Genomic DNA, 17,649 nt, shown 5'->3' with positions numbered 1-17,649 from the left:
ATAGACAACACTCCTACACAACACTCCTCCACACAACACTCCTATAGACACAACACTCCTACACACAACACTCATCATACACACAACACTCCTCCTACACACAACACTCATCATACACACAACACTCCTACACACAACGCTCCTATAGACACAACACTCCTATAGACACAACACTCCTACACACAACACTCCTATAGACACAACACTCATACACAACACTCCTATAGACAACACTCCTATAGACACAACGCTCCTATAGACACAACACTCCTATAGACAACACTCCTACACACAACACTCCTACAGACACAACACTCCTCCTCCACTGCTGCACTCCGCCACGCCTGTGTGACGGTGTTGTGCGTCAACGTTGGGCACTGCACCACCAGCAGCAATGGATGTCTCGAGCATGCCCTGCCCACTCCTGCTTTGTGGTTGCCACTCGTGCCTGCTGAAGTCCCCACTCCCAGGAGGAAGGCCGGTGTGACCGATGGGATCTTGTAGGACATTGATGTTTAATGTGGAGTGGGGGGCAGATGCGTGAGGGATTCGTATTGTGTGTGTTTTTGTGTTGCATGTAATCTACAACGACGCGAGTTCGTATTATGATGCACGCTTTGAATCCGGTACATTGCCAGCTGACTCTGTGCTTGATGATAACGGTGGTTTTCATTGTGGTTTGAAAGTTTAGCGTTCTGATAATGATAATGTTGCAAGGGTTATGCATTGCAATGTCAGAGTCGGATAGGCTGCAGGAATCCGACCAACTGTGACGCTATTTTCCACGGATGTCCATCAATGTGCCTCAACCATTGCGGGCAACTAAGACCGTGAGAATGACATCAGTGCTCTCGGATGTTGAACGAGTGGGGGGTGGGATGGCACTGTTCGAAAGAGACGAGGATTAGAACCCCCTCGACCTTCAGGGCCCAGCAGTCTCCACGCTGCTGCTGCTGCACTCACTGCACACATACGCCACAGTGGAAGTGTTTTTTTGGTGTCTTTGTCAACCTTCTGTGACCCCCCTCCCTCCTACACACGGCACGAGTGAACGGTGACAGCCGTGGCATGAACGAGCACGTGGTGGTGGTTGGTTGGTGGTGGTGGTGATAACGACGATGTTCGACGGCTTTGTGTGTGTGTGTGCGTGTGTGAGCCATCGCGTGAGCAGGCGAAGACCATCGGGCTCGCTTGACCCACAAGCGGCCACCACCATCGCCCGTGGTGCCATCACAGAATTGTCACGACGAGGGATCTCGACAGGGCCTTCCCGTCCGTGACCTCCCGTCCGTGACCTCTGACACCGGTACTGTACGGCAATGAGCCTTGTTCGTGGCAGGAGGGGAATTGTGTCCACTCGTTGTGGAGCCTGCACTGTACTTGTTGCTGTTATTGTTTGTTCATCGATTTGAGCACGTGCTCCAATGCCGACAGTCCCCAAAACACATTCCTCCTGCGGAGGGAGCTGGTAGGAACGTTGGGTTGCTCGGTCAATGGCCAGGGTCAACGGCGGCGTGGTGTATTCCGCAAATATGCCCGACTGTGAGGGCGGGCACAAGCCGGCGTGAGTAGGTTAGACGTTGAGTTTTATAAGGGCACCACGGGGTGACCAGCCCCTCCCCACCCAGTCCCACCCCTCCCCACCCAGCCCCTCACCCACCCTCCCCTCTCCACCCAGCCCCACCCCTCCCATTTTTAGATGCACGACGGACGGACGGACAGACACAATAATCCCCTGTGGGCTGGTGTAACCAGGAGGCTCCTACCAGTAAGAGGTTCATTTGAACGAGCCGGCTGAGCCGATCTGCCGTCTCCATCACAATTGAAAGGACATCTTACTAAGGGGCTGCCCGGCAAACATGGAACGTTTGGCCATCGTTGGTCCGACAGTTCAAACCGCATGCCACGCGTTTTCCCAACGTTCCCTGTTTTCTACTGGGTGTACATTTAGGCCACATTTACGGACGAGAAGTGTTGTATAAGGTAGAACCTATCCCCTACTGTGCGGCAGCAGCACTGACATCACATATTCGTGATTTACAAAGCGATCGCAATATCAGGCAAGATGAGATATTTTTAAATTTACGTATGCAACAAATATGCAAAAACATTTCCGACGTACACGTCATCCAAATGTTTCACAAATAGATTATTAAAAATATTGATGGGTTTTACCCTTTCTGACAAAAAACAGGTGTTAAGATGATGTTGACAACGAATACATTCCTTTTGCAAGGAATCAAGTCTGTATTAACCACACGTGGTGACACGTGGTGTGTTTGAACATCTTAACACCCAAACTCTTTGGTTCTTTCGGTAAAGTCACGTAGGTAGAAAATAAAATAGATCACGACGTTTCGGGCGCAACACAAGCGTCCGTCATCAGGTGGGAAAGCGTGGCCTGCTGCTGAGGCAGACTGTTTTAAAAGGTGTGAAATGGGTGTAGCCCAAGGCCGGGGCTAGTGATGTTAATGTGAGAAGTTAGCATGTAGCTGTAAGATGGGAGGAGAGCGGCCTCCTGGACGAGGGCACGGAAGTGGCTATGTTAGTGTGAGAGATTAGCATGTTGTTAATGTGAGAGATTAGCATGTTGTTAATGTGAGAGATTAGCATGATGCAGAGGTGTGGACTCGAGTCATGTGACTTGGACTCGAGTCAGACTCGAGTCATGAATTTGATGACTTGCGACTCGACTTGGACTTGCATAACAATGACTTTGTCCCACCTCTGGCATGATGTTAATGTGAGAGATTAGCATGATGTTAATGTGAGAGATTATTTTCTACCTACGTGACTTTACCGAAAGAACCTAAAGAGTATGGATTCCTGCAGTCATGAAAGCTTGAAATCTTAACACCTGTTTTATTTGGTTTGACATGTAGGCTTTCGCGACCAATATTATTCATAATAAGGTTCATGGGTTAGATCGCGGAAGTATAAATGTGTCGTAACCCACCACCACCCGACACAGCCAACCAGTAAAGTTTCTCACGTAAACAAAACGATTTGCCAAGAATTACCAGCGAGACGTCGTTCTCAAATTGTAAAGATTGTGCATTTACTCTCCAACACACCGGTGGGCTGAATTAGTAACTAATTACATGGCCTTTTGAAGAATGCTGACTAATGGCTCGCCATTAGCCTCCTGTCAATGCATCGTCGATCTATGGATTTATATTTTCCATTACGCGTCGAACTCAAGGTTTTCAACAGTAGATTTTGAATCGGTGAAAGTTGTGCGGAGTTCTTACACTCGAGATAATTGAGAAAGCGAGAGAGAAGGAACGCTATAAAGTATATCTTTTTATCTTCTTGGTTTTTTCGGAAAAAGTCACGTAGAATGGAAACAATAAAATAATAAAAATTAAACATAATAAAACAATTCTCACGACGTTTTGGCCACGATGCAAGCAGCCGTCCTCTCGACAGACCTGTTCTTCAGACAGACAGAGTCTGTCTTCTCAACAGACCTGTTCTTCACCTGAGGACGGCTGTTTGCATTGTGGCCGAAACGTCGTGAGAATTGTTTTATTATGTTTTATTTTTATTATTTTATTATTTCCATTCTACGTGACTTTATCGAAAGAACCAAGAAGATGAATCCCTGCAGTCACGAAAGCTTTAAATCGAAATATATCTTTTTAATGATAGGTTTTTACCCTTTCAACTGGTACAAAAACTGACACCTTTATACAAGGCATCATGGTGTGGACCAATCAACTTCAAGGACAGTGCATATCATTATCATCAGAGTTGTTTCTTTTTGTTTGCATTTTGACTGCTTGTGTTGTGGTTATTGCAAACATGATGCCTTGTATAAAGGTGTCAGTTTTTGTACCAGTTGAAAGGGTAAAAATCTATCACTATATTTTGCCACTGGTAAAGGAGGTCTCATAGTATATCTTTTTAACTTTAGGCGCTTTTGTCAATTACTGCTGAATGAAGGCAGTTTGACCATACTTCACCACGCTGGCCAGTGCAGGCTGGCTGAGGCTACAGTGGTGGAATACGTTCAGTCGATGAATTGGATGCATCCTCAGTGGTGTAGCGGTTGGCGCTCGCTACGTTACGAACCCGGCAACCCGAGTTTGATTGCCACTTCCAGCCCAACACCGGTGATGAATGTCTGCACCGGTCCAGGGCCTTAGGTCAGCTCGACCTTAAATGAGTACCTGGTGTGGCTGGTAAACCTCAGCACTCACCTCCTCGTGCGCCGTGCTGGCCTTCATCGGTACCCGCGCACAGCACTGGGCCCCAACAGTCTACTAAAGAGGCCCTACGGGGTGGAGTGGAGGCAGGGATGAACGTTGTTGCCTGTTGAACTTCTTTCGCACCATACGTAGGCGAGCGTTCTAATCTGTGCGTCGTTGTGGCGCTGTGTGAGATCGGTGAGAAGGAGGCGGCGATGGCGTCTCCGCTCGAGGTCGGGGGTCAGGCGCACGACCCCGACGAGGTGACGCTGCCCTACGCGGCCGTGCAGCGCCTCGTGGGCGAGCTGGTGCCGTGCCTGCGCCTGACGGCGAGCGCACGGGACCTGCTGCGCGTGGCGTGCACGCGCTTCGTGCGCCACGTGTCCAGCGAGGCGAACACGGCGTGCGCGCACGCGCAGCGCAAGACCATCTCCCCCGAGCACGTGATCCAGGGTACACACGGATCCAGCACTGGGGCACTGTGTGTGTGTGTGAGTGGAGCGCTGTGTGTGTGTGTGTGAGTGGAGCACTGTGTGTGTGTGTGACACTGTGTGTGTGTGAGTGGAACACTGTGTGTGTGTGGAGCACTGTGTGTGTGTGTGGAGCACTCTGTGTGTGTGTGAGTGGAGCACTGTGTGTGTGTGTGAGTGGAGCACTGTGTGTGTGTGTAACACAGGAGCGCTGTGTGTGAGTAACACTGTGTGTGTGTGTGTGTGGGGAGCGGTAGTGTAGCGGTTAGCGCGCTGCGCTATGAACCCGGAGACACGGGTTCGATTCCCGCTCACGGCCAACACCAGTGACGATTATCTGAACCGGTCCTGGGCCTCCCCTAGGTCGACTCAGCCTGAAATGAGTACCTGGTGCGGTGTGTAAACATCGCCACTGGGGAGACAAAGGCGGTCGGGTGTGGTGCTGGCCACCCACCCCCTCGTGTACTGTTCCGGCCTTCATAGGTGCTTGCTAACAGCACTTGCCCCTACAGTCTGTTAAGGCTATACGGGGGATCTTTGCCTTTGTATAACACTGGGAGCGGTGGTGCAGTGGTTAGCGCACTCCGGTACGAATCCCCCGACCGAGATATCTGAACCGGTCCTCATCCTTCCCTAGGTCAACTCAGCCTTAAATCGGCACTGGGGAGAAAAAAACGGCGGAAAAATTTTGTTGGCCACTCGCCCTCTTGGGTGCCATGCCGGTCTCAATAGCTGCTCGCAAACAGCAGTCGCCCCCACCAGTCTGCCGAGGCTGCACGGGGGAGTCTTCGTCTTGACGCGAGAGCGGTGTGTGCGTGCGCGCGTCCGTCTAGCGCTGGAGCGTCTGGGTCTGGCGGGCAGCATGGGCGAGCTGCGCGCGTGCTACGCCGAGTTCCGAGCGCTGGCGCTGTCTCGCCGCCGCGCCACCCGCCGCCTCGAGGCGCTCGGCGTGCCGGAGCCGGAGCTGCTGCGCCAGCAGCAGGCGCTCATCGAGCAGGCGAGAGGCGCGAGCCGTTACCGCCCCCCCCCCCCTCCCCACGACCCGTTCCCTGCAGGGCGCGTGCGGTCCCATCGTCTACACTCGAGTATTTAGCACGTTCTGCCGAGTGGCACTCCGTCGTTATGCTGCCGTGCGAGGAGGGACACTAATAAGGCAACGGGAAGCAACCCCCCTGCTTTATGAGCAGCATCATGGCCCTCGGGGTTGGCGTGAATGCGGTCGTGTTGGCATGGAGCTGCATGTGCAACACGAGTCTGTGGGTGCTCACCCTTTCCCGTTCCGAGATGACTGCAAGTTGCAGGCTGGGCGTGCCGTTCACTGATGAATCTCGGAACGCGTAAGCGGTTGGCTTTGATTTCGTTTGGAGAGGCGGCGTAGCAGCGCCGTTGTTTTTTAAGACATTGTACTCACCGTAGAGAACTGTAGCGACACGACCGCACTCTACGATGGCTGGCGCCAAACTGTGCCACGCGCCCTCCCGCATGGCCTTGTGGGAGCTTCGTTACCGATAAAGTTATTTTATTTTCGTTTTTCTTCTGGTTACGTACATGACGACGTACATGACGACGTACATGACGACGTACATGACGACGTACATGATGACGTACATGACGACGTACATGTACGCCATCAGAATGGGGAAACAGCTGACGCCGTTATCACAGCACCAGGAGCACCGAACTCTCCTTTTAGCCGCAAGCGGTCACGTCTCAGAATGTTGTGATCAACATAGCAAACGTTAATGGTGTAAAGGAGTACACAGCAAGATGGAGCCTAGGGTCGGGCTCTTTATTAAGCCAAGCACACCACGACGCTTCTCGCAAGCAGATTCACAAAGGCAAAATTAGTCCTCAGGCCCTAAGAGTTCTCAACATATCCCCCCCTCTCCTGGCCAATGCCACTTGCATCTCCCCAAGGGGGTTTGTCTTAACAGACCCCAGTTTACCACTTGAATCTCCCCAATGGGTTTGTTTTAACAGACCCCAGTTTACCACTTGAATCTCCCCAATGGGTTTGTTTTAACAGACCCCAGTTTACCACTTGAATCTCCCCAAGGGGGTTTGTTTTAACAGACCCCAGTTCACCACTTGAACCTCCCCAAGGGGTTTGTTTTAACAGACCCCAGTTCACCACTTGCATCTCCCCAATGGGTTTGTTTTAACAGACCCCAGTTCACCACTTGCATCTCCCCAATGGGTTTGTTTTAACAGACCCCAGTTCACCACTTGAATCTCCCCAAGGGGTTTGTTTTAACAGACCCCAGTTCACCACTTGAACCTCCCCAAGGGGTTTGTTTTAACAGACCCCAGTTTACCACTTGAATCTCCCCAAGGGGGTTTGTTTTAACAGACCCCAGTTCACCACTTGCATCTCCCCAATGGGTTTGTTTTAACAGACCCCAGTTCACCACTTGAACCTCCCCAGGGGGTTTGTTTTAACAGACCCCAGTTCACCACTTGCATCTCCCCAAGGGGGTTTGTTTTAACAGACCCCAGTTTACCACTTGAATCTCCCCAAGGGGGTTTGTTTTAACAGACCCCAGTTCACCACTTGCATCTCCCCAAGGGGGTTTGTTTTAACAGACCCCAGTTCACCACTTGCATCTCCCCAGGGGGTTTGTTTTAACAGACCCCAGTTCACCACTTGAATCTCTCCAAGGGGTTTGTTTTAACAGACCCCAGTTCACCACTTGAATCTCCCCAAGGGCGTTTGTTTTAACAGACCCCAGTTCACCAATTGAATCTCCCCAATGGGTTTGTTTTAACAGACCCCAGTTCACCACTTGCATCTCCCCAAGGGGGTTTGTTTTAACAGACCCCAGTTTACCACTTGCATCTCCCCAATGGGGTTTGTTTTAACAGACCCCAGTTCACCACTTGAATCTCCCCAAAGGGGTTTGTTTTAACAGACCCCAGTTTACCACTTGCATCTCCCCAAGGGGTTTGTTTTAACAGACCCCAGTTCACCACTTGAATTTCCCCAAAGGGGTTTGTCTTAACAGACCCCAGTTCACCACTTGAATCTCCCCAAGGGGGTTTGTTTTAACAGACCCCAGTTTACCACTTGAATCTCCCCAAGGGGGTTTGTTTTAACAGACCCCAGTTTACCACTTGAACCTCCCCAAGGGGTTTGTTTTAACAGACCCCAGTTTACCACTTGAATCTCCCCAAGGGGTTTGTTTTAACAGACCCCAGTTTACCACTTGAACCTCCCCAAGGGGTTTGTTTTAACAGACCCCAGTTTACCACTTGAACCTCCCCAAGGGGGTTTGTTTTAACAGACCCCAGTTTACCACTTGAACCTCCCCAAGGGGTTTGTTTTAACAGACCCCAGTTCACCACTTGAATCTCCCCAAGGGGTTTGTTTTAACAGACCCCAGTTCACCACTTGAATCTCCCCAAAGGGGTTTGTTTTAACAGACCCCAGTTCACCACTTGAATCTCCCCAAGGGGTTTGTTTTAACAGACCCCAGTTCACCACTTGAATCTCCCCAAAGGGGTTTGTCTTAACAGACCCCAGTTCACCACTTGAATCTCCCCAAGGGGGTTTGTTTTAACAGACCCCAGTTCACCAATTGAATCTCCCCAAGGGGGTTTGTTTTAACAGACCCCAGTTCACCACTTGCATCTCCCCAAGGGGGTTTGTTTTAACAGACCCCAGTTCACCAATTGAATCTCCCCAAAGGGGTTTGTTTTAACAGACCCCAGTTCACCACTTGCATCTCCCCAAGGGGGTTTGTTTTAACAGACCCCAGTTCACCAATTGAATCTCCCCAAGGGGGTTTGTTTTAACAGACCCCAGTTCACCAATTGAATCTCCCCAAGGGGGTTTGTTTTAACGAACCCCAGTTCACCACTTGAACCTCCCCAAGGGGGTTTGTTTTAACAGACCCCAGTTCACCAATTGAATCTCCCCAAGGGGGTTTGTTTTAACGAACCCCAGTTCACCACTTGAACCTCCCCAAGGGGGTTTGTTTTAACGAACCCCAGTTTACCACTTGAATCTCTCCAAGGGGGTTTGTTTTAACAGACCCCAGTTCACCACTTGAATCTCTCCAAGAGGGTTTGTGCTCTTCACCTTCCCTGGCAAATCGAAGGCGAGCGCCTCGCGCTGCGCTAGTCGGGGCGAACGCTCAGCGAGCGGCCGCTCGTTGCAAGCGAGTGTAAACCTGGCGCCTCGCAAGCCCCTGTCCATGACAGCGGGCGATGGGGAAAATTTTTCTCCGCATTCAATTTATCAGTCGTTAACCTGTCGTGGGCTGGACTGTTCCCATAATTGATCAATTGGGTAAGGTTTGTGTGACCGCTTACATGCAGCTCACATTTGTCTACTCAAAATTCGCCGTATGCGGTTTGAATTCGCTCGTATGCGGCTATGCGGTCGGACGTGGTACAACATTGCGTGGACTGAATGTGCTACACGGCAGCTTATATGGTTGGACGTGGTACATTGTGTGGACTGAATGTGCTACCCAACTGGCTATGCTGTTGGACGTGGGACAATGTTGTGTGCTGTATGTACTGTGTGTACCATGTGCTACTACTCGGCACGCAGAGGTCTCGTGCGGTTTCGCTTTGTGCGCCGTTTTATTGGAACGCATCTAGCGGACGAAGCGAGGGGAACCTGCACTCGAGTCCTGGGCGATTCTGTCGGGGTGGCGGTGCGTCTTGGCGCCCTATTCACAATTAGAACGGCGTGAGTTTAAATCTGAGCTGAGGGTAAATTCGGCCAATCATCCCTCCTGGGGGTTGATACACTCAGTGATTCTTCGTGTTTTGTCGTGAGAATTCAAAGTGGTGGCTATCCAGCAGGCTGGTCCATACCGTCTACCTGGTGAACATGGAACATCGGGCTGACGTTAGGCGATCGTTTTTCCAACAGTCCCAACCACATGCCAATGTTTGCCCAACGTGAATGTTTACTGGGTGAATGACATTTTCACTGCCAGCTCAGGACTGCCAATGAGTTGGATGAGCTGTGTACAGACGTGTTTTGAAGTTTAAAAAAAAAAATCCTTGGAACATTGATTTATAATCCCTGGAACATTGATGCAACAAGTGCATTGACCTTCAAGTTGACCATGCATAATGATAATTGTTTGAGCAAGGTCAGTTAATCCAATGCAGGCCATGGACTCGTGTGTATGTATGTTGAACTTCTTTTGCACCGTACATAGCCAACCGTGCTAATTAGAGGTGCGGGGAACTTGTGTGTGTGTGCCTGCGTGTGTGTTCACGTGGCCTCAAGGTGCACTTGGCCTGGCACAAGCGTCGTGGTGACGTCACCGCCACTTAGTGGCGAATGGCGGTTGTTGTTGGTGTGTGCGCAGACCACGGACACGTGCGTGCCTTCGTGTGTGCAAGCTACGGACTCCTGCCTGTCTGCGTGTGTGAGTGTCCTTGTGTGTTTGCGTGTGTGCGTCTTCGTGCGTGTGTTTGCGTGTGTGCGTGTCTGAGTGAGTTTGTACGTGTCTCCGTGTGTGAGTGTCTTTGTCTCTGTGTGCGTGTTCGTATGTGTGTCTGCGTATGTACGTGTGTCTGCGTGTGTGCGTGTCCGATTGTCTGCGTGTGTGCGAGTGTCTTTGTCGTGTGTCTGTGTGTGTCTGTCTGTGCGTGTGTGTGTGTGCGCAGGCCCGGCAAGAGCAGACAGAGGTGGCTCAGCGCGACTGGCTGCAGATCCAGTGCGCCGCCGAGCAGGCCCAGCGCACCTCCACCGCGGACAGCCCCGGCGAGTCCTCGGGGACCGAGTACGTCATCGACGAGGACGACGATGATGACATCACAGACGACTAGACTGTGATGTCATCATTGTGAGCGAGGGAACTGGACTGCGTGATACCGAGTCGGTTTCTTCTTTCGTTTATTTTGTTAGTAAGAGCTTTCGAATGTCTGACCGGGACGTGATGTCCAACACGGTGCTGGTTTTCTCGTGCAGCGCCGCTCGACGCGATCGTTTGCGTATTACCCCGTAGGGAAATTAACCGTCGGATAATTGCAAAGCAGCTCGTCGGTGTGAGGCAAGCGTGACGATCGCTCAATACACGCGCGGTGTTTCTCGTGAAGCAAGACTCGGCGAACACGAGTGCAGTCGAGAATGTAGAGACAAGGAGACACGGGTGGCTCGATAGAGAGCACTGGTAGGATGGTCTAAACGTGACAAACGGTCAAAGCATAATACTCATTCGTGATGGCCAATGAAATCGCACGTAGGGAGGGTAAATTGTCACATGCTTAATGTTTACTCGGTGATTAGTCACGAACCGTTCGCTGAACAAGCACTAAGAGACTGGCGCACGCATGCCTGTAGACACATGGGGGTGTGTGCGTATGTGTGTATGTTTGTAAAAAATACATGAAAACCCACAAATACACAGAAATCTTTGGAAAAAAAAACACGTGTTTCTTGTGCAGAGTTCTTGCTTGAGTCACCGGATGGAGTGGCGCCACCCCAAATGCGTTGACTTCCCTCTGCATTAAATCTACGTGACGTGCAGTCAACATTTGTGAAATATCCACCAAGGCCAAGTTGAGATTCCAATGGCAGTCCCCCTTTTAGTGACTTTCCCCTCCCTCCGATGCATCAATCGGAGAATCCACGCAGATTCTGGCAGCGGTACTGGAAGTCATCTTCTTGGTTCTTTCGGTAAAGTCATGTAGAAGGGAAATAATAAAATAAAAATAAAACATAATAAAATACAATTGTAAAATAAAACATAATAAAATACAATTGTATTTTATTATGTTTTATTTGTATTATTTTTTATTATTTTATTATTTCCCTTCTAGGTGACTTTACCGAAAGAACCAAGAAGATGAATCCCTGCAGTCACGAAAGCTTTAAATCAATACTGGAAGTCTTAAGCGGGAGCGTTCCGATTGCATTCTTGCCCTTTGCTTTCACGTCTTCTGTCTTCACCGTCGCTTGTTCGGGGAGAGCGTGTTGCTCAATGCGTCTTCTGCCTCGGCCGCTTGTGTAAGTCCAGCAGTGCAGAGGCAGCGAGAGTTGGTGGGTCACGCGTGTTGAGAAACTCTCTGATGGTCGTCACGTTCAAGATGAGAACTAAAAACAAGACTTGTTGAGCAGGGTCCTATGTTGGGATGTTTGGCCAATTCCATGCAAGGCCGTTTGGCAGGAAACCAGAGCACTTGGAGACTATGCATGCGAGTTGAGAACACTCAGAGCTCAACCCAAATTGACTCCTCAATACATTGCTGTGGTGTCATCACGATACTGCAGGTGTTCCCGCAAAAGAGACGGAGGAAAGTTTTGCATTCAAAGGCAAACATTTGTCATTAAAATGTTAAGTGTTGGACAAGCGCTGTTATCAAGCACATGCTGACACGGTCATTTACGTCTTTTGAACGAGCGTGATGATGAAGCCGACAGCAGCTAGGGCTTGCTACCATTTCGTATTGAATCGGAACATTGCTAGGACCTTCTTGCTTTATAAATTGCTTTGAATGTCCACACACATGCAACAATAACAACAGCACCTGTGCCAGCCTATATGCACTTTAAGGCTACGTGAAGTGTCAAACGCCCGCTAGCAGGTCATGGACAGACCCAGGTGCCATGGGTTGACTGGCCGATGCACCATCAGTGCCCCCTACAATGCCAACTTTCTGTGTTTTAGCCGCCCGGCGCTCCACTCATTGTTGTGAGCGTCACTCCTCTGCCCTCCTTTGTTGCTGGAGGGCGGTTGCCTCCAACTGCCCCATAGCGTCCTTCACGACTCTCCTCCACAGAGGCCGATCTCGACACCGCTGGTACCAGTTATTGGCAAGTCCATATCCTCTTGCACCACATCATTCCATCTCTTTTCTAGCCCGTGCTGTGTCCGTTTAGCCCCCTTTATCCAACCAATCAAAAGCTGTTTGGGCATGTATGCTCCATGACCCAGCCAACGCAGCCTTGGCTCCTGGAGGAGCTCACCGATGGGACTGTGTCCAGATCTTTCGAGGATTTTTGAGCTCAGAATCCAGCCTGGTTAAACCCCGGATTGATCGTAAGCATGCCAGCCTGAATGTTTCTAACTGGCGAAGATTAGAGGGTCCACATTTCGCAAGCATAGAGAAGGGAGGACATGACTGTGGCCCACAGAACCTGAAGCTTTGCATGGAGCGACAGACCGGGTAGCTTCCATACAGCGTTACATCGCCGATGAAAAGGTAATGCCGCTCGACTGATTCGAAGCGACACCTCTGCTGTCAAACTGGAGCTGGTTATATGTGGAGGATGTGGAATACATATTTTATTATAAAAAAAATATCGGAATATTTGCTTATACCGAAGGAATCTGATGAGCTATAAAGTTATTTTTCATAGATGACCAGTTAATCATCGCGCGTGTGTGGGGTGGGGGTGTATAGGGGGTTCTATAATACTCGTTGATTCTTTTGTTGCTCCAGCTCACTGGCTAGGTGGCGCTGGTCGGAGATGCAGCGGGCCCTATGGCGTAGTGTTTTGATGAGGGAGTTCTTCTGGGCCGGATGGTGGTGGGAGTCAGGCTTTAGATAGGAATCCGTGTGGGTGGCTTTCCTGTAGACGGAATGTCCCATCGAGCCATCAGGCCTCTTCTCGATCAAAGCATCCAGGAATGGTAGCTTGCCAACATTTTACACTTCCATGGTGAATTTGATGGATGGGTGTATGGAATTCATGCGGTTGAAAAACTGGTTCAGTGCTGGCTGGCCATGTGGCCAGATGACGAAAGTGTCATCTACGTATCTCTTTCACAGGGAATGACGTAGGGTGGATGCCAGGATGGCATCTGTTTCAAATTTCTCCATGAAAAATTCGCTACCACTGGTGATAAGGGAGAACCCATGGGGGTTCCTTCATTTTGTTTGTAGAATGTACCATTCCAGAGTAAGTGTTGGTAAACAATACTGCACGTAAATAATAGTACGCAAATAATACTGTACATACATAATATATAAATAAGTGAATGATGCAAAAGTAATGATTCGTGGCTAATAAAAACTGCGGTGTTACATAATAATTAATACACAACTGTGTTAATTATAATTAAATTGTGCAATATCTATGACAAAATGTGAACGTTACACTTAATACAACATTACCACTTTACTTAACAGAGTTAACGCGGCAAAATTTTAATTGACTTCTGTTGATTTCCACTGTAGCAACAACCTACCGTGCACTGTTAATATAACGATATGGCTTTCTCATTATTGTATAACTTCACAGCTTCACTCTACATTCATGATAAGTGCTATGTTGGTGTTAGATCTTGTAAATTAAAGGATGTACACCCACCTCCACCCGACACAGGCAATTAGTAAGGTTTGGCACGTGAACAGAACGTGCCAATTATAGTTTAACGTCATACTTCAGCACCACCGGTGTGCTGGAGAGCAAAACCCACGCAGTTTACAATTTCAGTTTTACGACGTTTCGCTGGTTCTAGTCACCGGCGTGCTGAGGTTGTGTAGGGGTGTTAGAGAGAGAGCCCGTTATGCATGGCAGCTTATGGCAAACAAACACAGTGGGCGGGGCTACGTGAGTGCACGGGGAGGTGCTCTCTACGACGTCCGCGCCAGGCACCCCGGGGGGGGCCCCACCCCCCACCCCTCAGCGGGGGGTTGGGTATAAAAGGGGATGTATCGGAGGGCTCGGGGTTCTCGTGAAGCTAACCAGTGAAGACTGAAGACGTCTTAGCTAGAGCCCTGGACTCCCCTGGTTTGCCGTCCTTATCAGGGCCGAACAGGACCGAGCCAGCGGCGTGGTCCCGAGATCCAGAGCCGGTGCTCTTGTCAGCGCTGGTCTGGGACTCAGGGTACCGGGCCCGACTTACAAGTGTCGGGCCAGATAGCCTCCCCTAGCCCGTTAGAGGAGGACTAGGAGGCAGGCTAGGAAGTAGCTAGCGCGTGTATCCCCAGCTAGCCGGGTGAGGGGGCCGACACCCCCTCTAGTGTTGTATGCCAGAACCGTGCTGTGTGAATAAAACCCGTGTGCCTCCAACTCCGGCGTCCAAGAGTCGTGAACTCTATTACAGTTGTAACACATCGGAGTGTCGCTCAAAACAAGCCGTGGGAAAACGGCTTGATGCTTTGCGAAACATGGAACGTCTGTTGCTGGTTTGAAAACATGTCAGGCTGTCCTGCCAACGATCCGTCCTGGGTTTAACCAGACTTGGATTGTGTGAGCTCACAGATCATCGAACAATCTGGACACAGTGCCGGATTATCCTAATAGCAAAAGTAGCTACATGTGGAGTAGCTGCATGTGTAGTAGCTACATATGTAGTAATAGCTACGGGCCCCGCACTTTTAAGGGCCCCGCGCTAAATACTTTCAAGCTATCAATTCCGGTTTAGTGATTCTGCACTTGCTCTATTACTATAGTACTATACTGCCTTCAACTTTTATGAACGACTGGGTGTTTAAGGTTAGCGATTTGTCGTGTTATCTGGCTATATAGCAAATGAAAAAATACAATTACTCTGTGTAATTTGTTTTAATATTTGTTTTTTTTATTTAGGGCCCCTTTATAACATATACTACAGGCTCCGCACTAGCTTAATCCGGCACTGCTACAGCACCTGGATATTTGACACATCACGTGGCTCGGGAGTGCACCTAGCCTGGCACAAGCGCTGTTGCTGTTGTCGGATTCCTCCAGTCGAAATAGTCTCAACTAAACAATGTTTTATTTTACCAGCTAAGGCCCACTGAGCTGTTTCGCTCATTTTCAGAAGCGACATGGCCACAAATATTAGCTAAACGAAGTGGCTTATCACGTGGAAATTTATAGGAGCCAAATACAGATGGTCCCCGAGTTACGATGGTCCGACTTACGACATTTCGATCTTACGATGGCGATATCGATACGACAAAATTGTAAAATATTTAAAATTTCGCGTGGCAGGCAAACGCAGCAGCACGATCCTGTACGTTGGGACGCTGCCGGGATGTTACGCATCTCACGCCTTTCTATTAAATTGCAGTTCATATAGGTAGGCTAAGAATTTACCTTTTTTTACTTTACATTTTACTGTGCAATACAGTATTGTAATTAATAAATACATACAGTATATAGTTTATACAGTACGGTACTGTAAATTGCTCTGTTTTGCTAAATTATCACCATTCTGTAAGACTCCTGGGTAGGCTAGGAACATCTTCGACTTACGATATTTTTGACTTACGACGGGGTCGTCGTAACGCATCTCCATCGTAAGTAGAGGACTGTACGCGTGATGTTGATTCTAAATGTGGAGGGAAAACCGGAGGACCCGGAGAAAAATCGGGGCGACCACGGCGAGAGAGTTAGAACCAAAGCAAACTCCAAATATACAGCAGCAGGCGTCAGGGTCGGGATCGAACCCACGACCTCCTGCATCCCAGGCGAGGTAGTTAACATCTCCTAGCCACCGCGGCGCCCTGATCCTGATTGTTGTTGTTGGTTGTTGTTGTTGGTGGGTTTTTGTTGTTGGTGGTGGAGAGTGGAAGAACCTGGCGATCCGGGTTCGATTCCCACTCACGGCTAACACCGGTGACGATTATCTGAACCGGTCCTCGGCCTCGCCTAGGTCGACTCAGCTTCAAATGAGTACCTGGTGTGCAAACATCACCATGAGGGAGACAAAGGCGGCCGGGCGTGGTGCTGGTGGTCGATGTCACTGGGTTCACAGCCCCCACCACTCACCACGTCTCACTCAATCAGGGCTGACGTCACGACTGTGCTTTGATGACGCACGTTTTGGCGCGATTGCGTCACGGCGGTGATGCCGCTTCGAGAGGAGTGACCATCAGAGGGTCGTGTTACAATTACAAGGGGGGCGGGCTGCTTACGTGATGACGTCACGATACTGATTGGCTCTTCTGCGATGCCGTCATGAAGCGGTTGGCTTTATTGAGATGACGTCACGAAAGTGGAGGACTGATGCGATGACGTCATGACAGTGGTTGGTTTGTTGTGATGTCCCGACAGTGGTTGGCGCTCTGATGATGACGTCACGACAGCGGTTGGCTCTGTTGTGATGACGTCACGACAGTGGTTAAAATCAGTCACAATGACGTCACGACAACGGTTGGCTTTGTTGCGATGACGTCACGCCAGCAGTTGTCGTCTGTTACGATGACGTAACGACAGTGGCTGACTTAATTGCGATGACGTCACGACAGCGGTTGGCATCTGTCAGGACAGCGGTTGGCTCTGTTGTGATGACGTCACGCACCCCCCCCCATGCGCGGAGACGACCACGTGACTGCGGGCGGGGACGTCACGCGCGAGGAGTCGCGGCGAGTGACGCGGCCGGCAGAGGAACAAGTTCAGAGGCGGCCGCCTCCACCACCAACCTCCACCACCACCTCGTCCTGCTCCACCTCCACTACCACCTGCTCCATCTCCTGCTCCACCTCGTCCTCACCCTCGTCCTCCACCAACCTCGTCCTCCACCACCATCTCCTCCTGCTCCACCACCAGCGTCTCCACCACCACCACCTCCACCTCGTCCGACTGCTGCTGTCCGTGTCGCCCGCTCGGGACGGGCGCTGAGCGCCTCCTCTTGGTCGCGGGCTCCGTGAGGGAACTCGCCCCCCCACCCCCCCACCTCGTCCCCCCCCACCCACCCCCACCTCGTCCCCCCCCACCCACCCCCACCTCGTCCCCCCCCACCCACCCCCACCTCGTCCCCCCCCCACCCACCCCCACCTCGTCCCCCCCCATCCACCCCCCACCTCGTCAACCACCCACCCCCCACCTCGCCCCCCCCCACCCCACACCTCCTCCACCACCACCCCCCCCCACCTTGTCCCCCCCCACCTCGTCCCCCCCCACCTCGTCCCCCACCCACCCCCCACCTCGCCCCCCCCACCCCCACCTCGCCCACCCCCACCTCGCCCCCACCCCCACCTCGCCCCCCCCACCCCCACCTCGCCCCCCCCCACCTCGCCCCCCCCCCACCCCCCACCTCGTCCCCCCCCACCCACCCCCCACCTCGTCAACCACCCACCCCCCACCT

The 17,649-nt window shown here is 51.0% G+C and overlaps 1 protein-coding gene across 1 annotated transcript; it reads left to right on the top strand.

Annotated features, from left to right (window-relative positions):
• Window positions 1-3,823: 3,823 nt before the first annotated feature.
• LOC144932929 (protein Dr1-like) lies at window positions 3,824-11,053 on the top strand. Its single transcript, XM_078857330.1, has 3 exons — window positions 3,824-4,643; window positions 5,494-5,657; window positions 10,292-11,053. The coding sequence occupies exons 1-3, from the start codon at window positions 4,406-4,408 to the stop codon at window positions 10,451-10,453; spliced, it is 564 nt and encodes a 187-aa protein (XP_078713456.1). The 5' UTR covers window positions 3,824-4,405; the 3' UTR covers window positions 10,454-11,053.
• The last annotated feature ends 6,596 nt before the right edge of the window (window positions 11,054-17,649 follow it).

The sequence above is a fragment of the Lampetra fluviatilis genome, chromosome 6 (genome assembly GCF_964198595.1).
Source record: "Lampetra fluviatilis chromosome 6, kcLamFluv1.1, whole genome shotgun sequence".
Lineage (NCBI taxonomy): Eukaryota > Metazoa > Chordata > Hyperoartia > Petromyzontiformes > Petromyzontidae > Lampetra > Lampetra fluviatilis.
This window is presented reverse-complemented; position numbering and strand designations above follow the sequence as displayed.